At 36.2% G+C, this 12,847-nt stretch overlaps 1 protein-coding gene across 1 annotated transcript in view; it reads right to left on the reverse strand.

Moving 5' to 3' along the window:
* CIP2A (cell proliferation regulating inhibitor of protein phosphatase 2A) overlaps nt 1-12,847 on the reverse strand; it is a 34,332-nt gene that overhangs the window by 11,937 nt on the left and 9,548 nt on the right. Inside the window, exons 4-12 of the mRNA XM_029939258.1 lie at nt 12,586-12,680; nt 11,998-12,094; nt 10,981-11,103; nt 10,694-10,839; nt 6,458-6,533; nt 5,132-5,350; nt 3,674-3,833; nt 1,853-1,994; nt 390-489 (exon numbers count right to left, since the gene is read on the reverse strand). Of these exons, the coding sequence (XP_029795118.1) occupies nt 390-489; nt 1,853-1,994; nt 3,674-3,833; nt 5,132-5,350; nt 6,458-6,533; nt 10,694-10,839; nt 10,981-11,103; nt 11,998-12,094; nt 12,586-12,680 (1,158 nt within the window). The remainder of the gene's footprint in view (nt 1-389; nt 490-1,852; nt 1,995-3,673; nt 3,834-5,131; nt 5,351-6,457; nt 6,534-10,693; nt 10,840-10,980; nt 11,104-11,997; nt 12,095-12,585; nt 12,681-12,847) is intronic.

The following is a 12,847-nucleotide window of genomic DNA, read 5'->3' on the forward strand; positions in this document are numbered from 1 at the left end:
CTTATCCTCTTAATATTCTACATCATCAACCCCAACCAGAACCCAAAACTCCAAAACAAATACCACCCCGCCTTCACTGCAATACTGGTAGAAATAATCAAAGAAACCTGAAGTAGGACACAAGGCAGGAAAAAGGCTGAGGAAGCACTACTATCATGAACAGCCCGTATATTAGAATCAGGAGCATTTATGTTCAATTCCTGCAAATCTACATAAAATCACCATATACTGAGAATATTATACCTATTTAAGACAACTAACAATTGTCTTGTGATGGCCAATTCTAAGAGAAACATTTTCTAAAGATTAAGAATATTAAAACAGAAAATCACACATTAGGAACGATTTATGTATGAATAAACTTCCATATTTGAAGAGTTTAAACTCACCTGCAGGATTTTGTAGAAGCTTACTTCCATGCCAGGAACCAACGGTTTAAGCTTGTTCATCAAATCAAGAGTTTTCAAAACTACATCAGCAGCAAGTTTGCTTTAAAAATTAAGCCATATTTATTTAACAAAAATTTTTAAATGTTTTTTTAATTTATGTTTTAGAGACAGAGAGAGACAGTGCAAGCAGGGGAGGGTCAGAGAGAGAGGGAGACACAGAATCTGAAGCAGGCTCCAGGCTCTGAGCTAGCTGTCAGCACAGAGCCCAACGTGGGGATCAAACCCATGAACTGTGAGATCATGACCTAAGCTGAAGCTGGCCGCTCAACCGACTGAGCCACCCGGGTGCCCCAAATAAGCCATATTTAAATTAGATAACTAAAAAAGTACTAAGAGCTTTATTTCTGTCATAATTCTAAGAAAATTCTGAAAAACTAACACTTTTGTTTCTAAATCTCAGAAAGATGAAGTATTTGTTTTGAGAGAGAAAGAATCCCAAGGAGGCTCTGCATGCTGACTCTGACATGAGCTTGAATTCATGAACTGTGAGATCATAACTTGAGCCGAAAGAAAGAGTTGGATGCTTTACTGACTGAACCACGTAGGTGTACCAAAGTATTGTTTCTTTTGGGAACTAAGAATGTAATACAGACCAACATCCTTATAACCTAAGTCCCAAAAAACCAAATTGGCATTAATAGTCTAAGTGTAGATGGTGCTTCTTTTTTCTAATCTCAAATACCAGCATGCATCAACTTTCTGCTCCAAATTACTAGCAGCATTGGCAACATGACCTATTTAATTCTTAACTTTGTGATTGGAATATCAACAATAAAGGGCAACCTTAAGCGATGTAGGATACCTAGTACTTACCAATGTACTAAACCGTGTTTAGCCTTGTACCACAAGGGAGTATAAAAAAAGTAAAAAAAGGTAATCCTTGTTCTTGAGGATCACAAATTATTGACAATTGTGACATTTATGGAAATCAGAACAAATCAGTGTGTAGCATTTAGCAGGTCCTCACTAAAGATCTATTAATGGACTTTAATTCATGTGGGAGGAGAGGGAAAAAATAATTCATCTCATCACTATCAGTGAAAACCCATCTTTAACCCAAAGTCCTGAGATGCCAGCAAAAAGAACAATCTTTGTTAGTACGAAACCTTCAGTAGTTACTGATTTCCTCATAATAAAAAAATGACTCTTGTTTTTTCATGCCTTTTGGACAAAATGAACATGAAAATAACTACTGAGGCAATATCAAAAGAAACCTCCCAAAAAGGAGAATAAAAGACCCATAGATAGTAACAATAAATTAAAACACAAAATGAACAATGAAAAACAAGTCCCATGTTAAGATCGTCCTTTCTTCTGAAGCATATAAACTATGAACTGAAAGAATGTTTTTAAAATTATGAAAAAACTTTTAATTCTGTGCCATTTGAAGTTCATATACTCACCACAATTCAGAATCTGCTACCTTTGTTCCAAACCCTAGATCAATCTTGCCATATGTAAATTGTTGTTCTATCAGAGTGGTACATTTGACAGCAGTCAGAATTTTTGCAACATGCATTTTTAGAGTATCATCTCCACACAAAGGTAAGTTTTGTTAAGGAATACAAATTAAAAATTCTCAAAAACCTCCTTATATATTGTATAGGACTTTATAGTATTTAGAGTGATTTCATACAAATTATCTTGTCACTGCACTTCCATGCGATTATTCTCCCATTAGCTCAATGGCAGATTGGGAAACTAGAGCTAGAGCATTTAAGTGACTATTAAGTGACAAGAGATGAGACTGAGACCAAAAGTCTATTAATCTGCCGATGTTAGTATTTTGTTAGCAGGTTATCATAATTGTTCAATATTTGCTGAACCAAGGGAAGTTATTTTTTCCTATTTTGTAAACTATAAGTTAATTTGAATATCTATCATTAAAAAGGGGCTAGTTTTGACTCAGAAAAGCCTCAATTTTGAGGTTTGCCTATATTATACTTTACATATTAAATATATTATCTCTAAGAGCAAGCAAACACGTGTCTCTACAGCAGTGGTTTTCAACTTTGGCTGCATGTTAGAATCACCTGGGTAGTTCGGACAACCAATCACAACCACCCCTCCAACCCCCACTCAATGGTTTCACATGACTCCAATTAAATTAGAATTGCTGGAAAGAAGTAAGGTTCAGGTATATTTTTAAAACATTCTCCAGGTAATTCTAACACACAGCCAGGGCTGGGAGTAACTGCTGTAAAGGAAAATTAAGAAGCAGCAGCTCAGAGAGGAGAGTAAACAGATGTGGAATTTGCTCTAGGACAGGACAAGCCTGATCAAATTCTTGTTGCTCTGAGATATAAAAAAAGCCTGACCAGGTGTAACATAGAAGATGGGGTTGACATATAATGCCTCCTTACTGATAATAAAAAAGCATTAATAAAATACTTTAAAAATGGAACCTGGGCTTCATATGGACTTAGAATCAACTGATCTAAGAGAAAACAGCAAGCACAAGGAAAGACCTAAGAAAAACACACTCAATATAGAAGTTGGTGACATTCACTGAACTCAAGGTTTTCTTTTTTAGAAATGAATGAATTTGTCTTGACATTTGTCTTTTTGTCTGTGTGTGTGTGAAAACCAAACCTTGATAAAACCATTATAATTCTGACCTAACAGTGCCAGGTGCAATGTCTGGGGACAGATTCTGGGTACAAATGCTATATGGCGAGCACTCACTCGCACATGGCTCTGAGAAGGCCCCCGAGGGGGACTTACCTTCAGGGGGCTGAGGGGGGAACAACATCTGTGTTTTTTATAACAAGTGTGAGGTCATCTTTATTAAAACATTCCTAGAGACTTTAATGTTCAGTAAAAATTATAATACAAGCTAAAATACTAATGACTTTCATTCGCTGCTACCAAAGGTGGCACCAAAAATCACCAGGGACAGCAAATGAGCACTAGAGTAAGAGAGGTTCTGTTACTTTAGAGCATATCTCCTATCACAAATTATGATAAAAATGTCCAAATCAAGTTTAAAATGTATTCTAAAAATATTATTTAGTTTGAAAGTTTTACCAAAAAAATAAGGAAAAAAAGTCTGGACAACTTTTTTCCACACTCCTTATTGAGGATTAGTTCTATAATTTAAACTTCAATAATTCTGAATAGATGTGTGAGAAGTGACAAAATCACAAATAAAGACAAAAATGCAGTAAATGTAATGCTAGAAAAAAATGAGCCATTAGTTTCCATGTTTTAACAGTAAAGGATATTTAACAAAACTTCAATGGCCTTGACCATCCTTTCACATTTTTTTCTTAATAAAGCTTCATTTAGATTTTGTTCTGTGAACTGAAGTTGATCAAGGACTGCAGGCAGCAGGAGGGTCATGAATCGGTCAGCTGAGGAGCAGTTAGCAGTATCCACAACATTCTGGAGAATTAACCACCACCAATGATTAAAAATCAAAATAAAGATGGAGTAAAGAACACAGAACTAGTCATCACTGAGCTGCAACACTCTCACCAAAGTTCTTAGAATTACTTCAATAGTTAATTGACCTGTATCTCCTGTTTAAAATCTATCCTTTTATCCAGTTTTGATGGCAATGATGACTTTTTTCTTAACTGGAACAATAAGGTTTGGGGTTATTCAACTGCAAACAAGACTTAAATCTTTTTTTAATATTTATACTTTAGAGAGAATGAGTGGGGAAGGGACAGAGAGGGAGAGAGAGAATCCAAAGCAGGGACAGAGAGGGAGAGAGAACCTGCAGCAGGCTCCAGGCTTTAAGCTGTTAGCATAAAGCTGGATGAGTGGCTTGAACTCATGAACCATGAGACCATGACCTGAGCTGAAGTTGGATGCTTAACTGGCTGAGCCACCCAGGTGCCCTTCAAATGCAAGTAAGACTTTTAACTAGACTGTATCTGTGATTTGAAAACAAGTACCCTGAATTTGCCAAGTGAAGTTACATAATTAAATAACAATCACTGTTCTTAATACTTTATAATCACAAATAATTCCCATCAAGGGTCTTGAAAGGTTTTTTTAACTGCTAAAACTGATTAACAGTCAAGACCAACATAAAACCGAAAGAATAATTTGTGCATAGTCTTTATCAAACATATCTAATCACTCATACATTTTTGTTTGCACCTAGGATCCAGTCATGAGGGGAAACACTCCAGGAAGATACTGAGGTAGGCAGAATGGGTATAAAAACAGGGAAACCAGTAGAGAATGTTAAATGACCTAGTAGAAACTACCAGAATGTAATAGCCTCTATGGAAAGCATTTTTGTCTGTATCCTAAGTGCCTCGCATTGCTGGCATGTTCCACTCCATCTGAGTGACTGAATCCAATGTTCCTATATTAATCCACTCAAAGGATAATAAAACTGTCGACAGTATCCACTGAGACAGAGAAGCTGAATGTGGCCACTGCAAGAAATACGCAGCACAACAACAATCCATACAAGTCTCAGCTAATACCTTTACTTATACTGAAAGGAGTACATATAAGCTATTCAGTGCAAAGAAAAAACACATGAACGTTCCTGACTTTGCCCAAAAAAAGGAAATTTAGTAGGTGAATGGTAGGGAGTTTGTTAATTGAAAAGATTTCCTAAAGTATTTAAACAATTTGGCGTTTACTGTGAACGTTTTTTTAAAATTAACTGTTCACTGAGAATCATGAATGAAAAGGCAATTTGGCTATCATTATATTACCTCAAATATTTCCTTGAACAACTCCAATGCTAAAATAGAACAGTTTTCTGATCCTTCCAGAGGCTGGCTTGACCAACGAAGTAGAGCCACAGTAGGTTCTAAACATTTAGAACGGCTTCCCAGAATGGTGTTGCCAGATGGAGGCTGCTCAAATATCATCTGAGTGAGCACGTGGCGCAGCTGAGTCACTGAACAGAAGGCAAGAAGTAATTCTAAAACCTGTGCAATATAAAGTCTTCGTTAAATGTCAATTTCATTGGCCTGTAATGCACAAAGCAATCAAATGATGAAGCTGAAAGTTACACATAGTTTTAAAGAAAATACTCTAAAACAAAAGACAACTTCCAATTTTTCTTAGTATTCTTTTTCTTTTCTTTCTTTTTTTTTTTTTTTTGGTGCAAAAAGGTGATTTTATTAAAGCATGGGGGCATATGCACAAGCAGGGGAGAGGGATAGGGAGAGGAGAGAGAGACTCCTAAATGGGCTCCACACTGGGAGTGAGATCATTACCTGAACTGAACATATGTTTAAGAGAGCACTGTATTGATCAGGACACCATATGCTGTGGTTTGGTTCGACACTGTACTGTGTTTCAGTCTATCCTTATGACAGTACTGCACTGTTGTAAGTAATGCAGCTTCACATTAAGTCTTAATATCTGGTAATATTAGAAATCCTCCAACTTTATTCATTTTTTCCAGGATTTTCAGTAATTTGAGAGTAGAGACCTTGCATGTGTTTTGCTGGACTTATTCTCTAAGCATCTGACATTTAAAAAAATCAGAAAAGAGGAGCGCCTGGGTGGCTCAGTCAGTTGTCTGACTCTTCATTTCAGCTCAGGTGATGATCTGTTTGTGAGATGGAGCCCTATGTCAGGATTTGTCCTGAAAGCATGGAGCCTGCTTGGGATTCTTTCTCTCCCTCTCTCTGCCCCTCTGTGGCTCATGTGTCTTCTCTCTCAAAAGAAACAAACATTTTAACAAACAGAAAATAGTATAATTTTTAAAACTGCATTTTCTATTTACTGTTTTATACATGTCTTTTGATGAGCTTATGGACACATCTCTCTTGGCTATGCAGTTTAGGAATGGAGTTGCAGCGTCACAGGGTGAATGTATATTCATTAGGCACTGTGAAACAATTTTCCAAGGGGATTGTACCAGCAAATGATCAGAGGGTTCTAGGGTATTGGTAATGTTCTATTTTCTGATCTAGATAATGGTTATACAACTGTTGAATTTGTAAAACTCCAGAGCTGTGCACTTAAGATTTTTCTGCACATTAAATTTTCAGAAGTTTAAAAGAAAAAGTCATGTTTTTACACACCTTTGAAGAAGAATCAGGATCCTTTCCATTAAGAAGACCTAACACTTGATTGAGACATGAAGAAAAGTGCTCATACCTAAGTTTAAAATAAAAATATACATCAATTTTTAAATATGAAATTGATACATTAGAAAGGATTTATATGCAAGACAAATGTAAAATTTAAATGATTTCTTTCATCTATTTATTTTGAGCTTTTAATATAGAACAATCTTTGTAAAATTTATACTTAACACTTGAAACATATTCCACCAGTAGGATATACATAAATCGGCTATTACTTATTGAACAGTAAAAAAAATGACTCATGTGCAATAAATAAATCATTGAAATGTTCAGTATCTCAACTTGCTTTTTTTATTTTTTTAATAGCTGTGTTCAGTTTGTAAAACTTCAAAGGATATAGGGGCACTTAGGTGGTTCAGTCGGTTAAACATCTGACTCTTGATCTCTGGGCTGTGAGTCCAAGCCCTATGTTGGACTCAGTGTGAAGCCTACTTAAAAAAAAATTCAAAGAACATGGAGTATTCTAATAAATTAGACAGCTATTTATTTGCAAGGCACATAAAACTGCCAGGCATTATATCAGGCTCTGCAGATACAGAGGTAAGGTGCAGAGCCTTGTGCTACAGAACTCTAAGAGATCCTACATGTACCCCCCAGTTATGCTATGTGAGTGGTGCATCCGGTACCTGGGAGAATGACGCTGTCAGAGAGCAATGGTTTACGACTGCTGCAAAGAGTTCAATTAGTCCTGCATAGAGGTTCTCTGACTGTGTTCAGTTTGTAAAACTTCAGAGCCGCACACTTAAGGTTTTTCTGCACATTACAGTTTTCAAAAGTTTAAATATTCAAAAGAATAAAGGCAGACAGAACATAATATTATGTAATGTAAAATGCAACATTATAATGGAGAATGTATAGCATGGTGAAAGGATGAGTATCAAACCCATACTTGGTGTTGTAGGCCAGGGCAACTGAGGTTTCCCAGACTGGAGTCTCAAAAAACAAACAGGAATTAGATATGAAAGGGGAAAGTATTCCCAGCAGAAGTACTTCAGAGGGAACAGCACATACACAAAAGGCATTTCTAGCAAGTTGGAAATCTATTTATCATCTGAAATGCTTAGACAAAAGTACCTAAGAAAATGTAAAGAAACAGGGATAAGAGGTTGCCAGAGACCAGATTTTTGATGGCTATACTGAGAATTTGGATATTCACCTTGAATGCAATGGGAGCTCACAGACTTTAACATTTATTTAATGTTTATTTATTTTTGAGAGAGAGAGAGAGGGAAGGAGAGAGAGAAAGTGTGAACAAGCAAAGGGGAGAGGAAGAGAGAGAGAGGGAGACACAGAATCTGAAGCAGGCTCCAGGCTCTGAGCTAGCTGTCAGCCCAGAGCCAGATGCAGGGCTCAAACTCACGAACTGCGAGATCATGACCTGAGCCAAAGTTGGAGGCTTAACCAACTGAGCCACCCACGAGCCCCAAGATCACAGATTTTATTTATTTTATGTATTTATTTATTTATTTATTTATTTATTTACTTACTTTTGAGAGAGACAGCATGAGCAGGGGAGGGTCAGAGAGAGAGGGAGACACAGAATCTGAAGCAGGCTCCTGGCTTTGAGCTAGCTGTCATCACAGAGCCTGACACGGGGCTCGAACCCATGAATCGCAAGATCATGACCTGAACCGAAGCCAGAAGCTCAAACAACTGAGCCATCCAGGTGCCCCGAGGTCACAGATTTTAAGGGAGACATGTGGTTGAAGGAAAGTTGAAAGTTGAATATAAGTAAAGGGAGGCAATGGAATGGGACACACTGAAAAGACAACAGATACTGCTGAAAAAGAGGACAGAATGAGAATGAATGTACAGAATAATGAGGTGTGTTTATGAGTGAAACAGAATGACACTAAATAAGAATTGGTATAAACACAAGTAATTTCGTTTAGGAGCAAAAATCTGAAACAATTCCAATCAGATAGGATTCAGGTTGTTGCTGTTGTTTTTCTGTGAAACAAAGATAAGGTCATCTTCTAGTGAAAAGTGTCAAGAGGAAAGTATTAAATATTTGAAAGGCCACTGTAGATGAGGTGCCTGGGTGGCTCAGTTGGTTAAGCATCTGACTTGTGCTTAAGTCATGATCTCAGTTTGTGAGTTCGAGCCCCGCATCAGGCTCTATGCTGACTGGTCAGAGCCTGGAGCCTGCTTCAAATTCTGTATCTCACTCTCTCTCTGCCCCTCCCCCTCTCTCACTCTGTCTCTCAAAAATAAATAAACATTAAACAAAAAAAGGAGGCCAGTGTAGGAAATGTAAAAGAAAGCTGGAAATAAATATGAGAGGTGCTGTCCAGATACGGTACAAACTCATAAAATGTGATTTTCTCAGGTTTTGATTTGGAACCCGGCTGGCCATTAAATCAGACTTTGGAAGAGATTCAGGAATACTTTGCTAAATGGTATAGCAAATGAACAATACAAGACAATAACATAAGTTCCTTTCCAGAGGTGATTCTGGGGTTCGAGACTACACAGAAAAGAAAATAGATAATGGAACTGAGAGATTTATAGAAGAGATTAAGCAACCACTTACTAATGCTAAATCAGATTATCTTCTGGTCTTCCTGCAGAGGTATATCCTGTTTACTTAGAAGTTGTTAAATAAGCACTATTTGATGGCCAGAATGAGTATACAGGAAGGGCTCTTGGAACAGATAAAGAGAGAAGAGGTAAATGAAGGGCACTCTGGAAGAACACTTTCTTATCCACCTATGAAATGCTAACGCAAATGCTTCTTGGTTCTGAAAAAAAATCAGTTAACCACATGGATAGTAGTCAACCTTGCCCTAGTGGTTAGCTTTCTTTCTTTTCTTAATTTAAATGATTTTATTTGTTTTTGAGAGAAAAAGAGAGAGAGTGAGAGCAGAGGAGAAGCAGAGAGAGAAGGAGATACAGAAGCCGAAGTAGGCTCCTGGGTCTGGGCTGTCAGCACACAGCCAGATGCCAGGCTTGAACTCCTGAACCACAAGATCATGACCTGAGCCGAAGTCGGATGCTTAACCAACTGAGTCACCCAGGCGACTCAGCTTTTGTTTTTTAACTTCTAGATTATATGTTCCTTAAAACTAGGGACTATGTCTTTGTACAACTTCTGGATTCTAAGGTCCTCAAAGATTAGACTGTGTCTTCAAATCCCTGCCTCTGCTAACCACCCCTCCTACCCCAATACTTCACCACAGGAGGGGCTCAGTAATTGTTTTCTCATTTGTAAACGACTGATTGAACTCTTTGAAGCAATTCTTATAATTTCCTAATTCACCACAAAGCAGTTAAGGCACTAGAAAAATACAACTTAAGATATTAAAAGGTCAGGGTGCTTGTGTGGCTCAGTGGGTTAAGCAACTGACTCGATTTCAGCTCAGGTCATGACCTCGCGGTTGTATGATCCAGCCTGGCTTCAGGCTCTGCACTAATAGGGTAGAGCCTGCCTGGGATTCTCTCTTCCCCCCTCTCTCTGCCCCTACCCAGCTTGTGTACACTGCGTATGTTCTTGCTCTCTCTCCCTCTCATAAATTAAAAAAAAATAATAATAAATATAAAAAATATTTAGTGACAGAATCAACATGTAACAAAAAGATGGGTCTGACTAGAGGAGTTATTTGAGATGCTTATTAAAAAAATATATAAGAAGGCCATGAGCTCTTTGGAAAATAGTTTGTAACTGAATTCAAAACATAAATGATTACATGAAATACCACTGAGATAGAATGGGCATAGAAATGTGTTCTTATTTTACCTTAAGACACAACAGAGGCACACAATAAAGAAAATGTTATCCATTTTTATGCAGAAGAGAAAAAAAGGACAAACATACTACATGAATGTTCTTATGATGACAGTATTCTTTCAAAGAACTGTAATGTTAAAGATTTAAAACTGGTGTTGGAAAAGATTAATCAAGATGTGTACATTTTAGAGAATGAGACAACGTTATTCACCTAAGAAATACACACAACACCTGCCCTGTTCTTACACTTTTATATTTCAGGCTCGAAAAGAAAAATGAATGGGAATAAAGCACATCAAAACATTTCAATTTAGTCCCTTGTTCATTAGGAGAATCCAAGTTCACTAAATCTGTAAAGGCAGTTTTATTAATCACAAACACATGTTGGCTGAGAAGAAAAAAAGAAATACCAATAAGTCTTAAAATTTGTCAGCGAGCCATACCTGGTAAGATAATCAGCAATTTTGGGATTCTTAAGGAGATCCATCAATAGATCCACTGAATACTTCCTAGTTAGTGTGCCATCACCGTTTATGAGAATATTAAATATTAGCTGAAAAGTCTGATGAATGTTTCGAGCATGGAACAGCTTAAAAACAAATTAGGAAAACTATTATACAAAAAAATTTAAGTTGACACCATTCTAAAGCATAAGAGTCTCAATGACTTAAAATACCAGAGAATACAAACTTCTGAACTAGTTCATAAATAATAAAAACATCATATTTACCTTTTCCCCAACCTCTTCATTTAATATCAAACTGGATAATATTGAAAGTGCAAACACAACCACAGTTAAACTACTATGGGCCAGGAAGCTTATAAGAGTTCGATAAAAAGATTTCACATTATTCTGAGAAAGAAAAAAATTCAAAAATATAATTAGAATAAAAAATTATTAGTTTAATATTTTGGTTTAGATATATCTTGAACACGGTACATGCTCTTTAATAAACATTATCAAACTTAACAGGTCTTTCAAAAAGTGAGATGGCACATTTTCCATATTGCTTATAGGAATAAATACAGGTACAATGTCAGTGGAAAGCCGAGTCCCAGGTTGGATATGAAACTACCAGGAAATGTTTACCTTTCTCAAAAATTCCATGGCTCACGATAACCTTACATCTCCAAAACACCTCCAGCACATGGACAAGTGAGATGCTGTTTAATTTAAATTAACAATAGGAAACAGGTAATCCTGAATACCGCACAGCAGGGAAACTGTTCATAACTACCTTAAAGAATCAAAGAGCTTTCTTGATTTAAAATATTTCTAACCGTGGTTCTGTTAACCTCATTTGTGCACTTTCAGTTATCGCAAGGGCTGGTGATTATTGCTAGTCATCTCTCGTGGGTCTCTAGAGGAGTTGCCACTGATTTTGTGGGAAAAGAAGACTGAGATAAGTGGGACTGCCAGTGATGTGCATCCTTTCTATTAGCACAAAATAATTTGGCGTTTCTCGTATTACTTAACACAAGAAATAGTAGGGTGTTATGGAGAAGGAAAACTTGTGGTACTCAACAGTTTTATTAATACTTATCACCTTAAATACAACATGTGCAGAGGGTGGGATACTTCAAGTTAATTATGTGTCAATCTGATTGTTCCTTAACTTTAATGAGTCAGCTGGATGAGACATGAGAATTCTTGTTAATATTTTTTAACGAAACAATGGATACAATTTTATTTAAGTGTAGAAACCACGACAAACAATAAAGAAACATTTTACTCAAAATTTCTTACCAAAGTCTTTATGTATGTTTGAACAGAAAGATTGTGTCGACAAAGATTTGCCAATAATCCTAGACAAGGCATTGTTAACTCATCTTCAGGAGACTGACTGTTGTTTTAAGGAAAATAATAAAAGATAAAAGCATTAAGTTAATTCTAAATTACTCTATTTTATAGTAATTTACATTTAAACTCCTGTTTATATGCAAAAACAACACAGTCATGTTTGAATAGTATCGGACATTTATTTCGTCAAAACTAGATGATCTTACTCATTTGTAGTACAGAAATATGGAAACAACAGACTGACCATGTGCTATCTCATCAGTATATTCTATCAAGATTAAATATAAGCATACACTCTTTAGTGTTGATAGTTTTCTGTCCAAATCAATTCATTTTATAAATTTTTGTTATGAAGATTAAAGCTGCTCTATACTATTTGATCCCTGAAACCATCTAAAAGAAGTAAGCAAGAATCAGAGTCTCCACTCAATTTAAAAAGCTGGAAAAAATTATAAGAAAAATTGAACTATTACACACTTTAGTTTGAAAATAAATTAACATATTATTTGGTTACATGTTTGGTTGCACACTCACATGTGATCTATCAGGAATGTAATTAATTCATCCATATTGGCACCAGAATGGAAAATTTTGACATTATACGTTAATCTTTGTAGAAGTTGAATACACTGGGAATAAAAAAATAGTAATAAATATAAACATAAAAACATATGGACTCCTTCCTAAGCATATTCTGAGCATGTCACCATTTTAGGAAGCAGAGTTTAGAGCAAGAACTTTTCAATTTCTTAAATGGTTCTTTTTTATTTTTAAATATAATGAGACTACTAAGAAT

This window comes from Suricata suricatta, chromosome 5 (assembly GCF_006229205.1).
Source record: "Suricata suricatta isolate VVHF042 chromosome 5, meerkat_22Aug2017_6uvM2_HiC, whole genome shotgun sequence".
NCBI lineage: Eukaryota > Metazoa > Chordata > Mammalia > Carnivora > Herpestidae > Suricata > Suricata suricatta.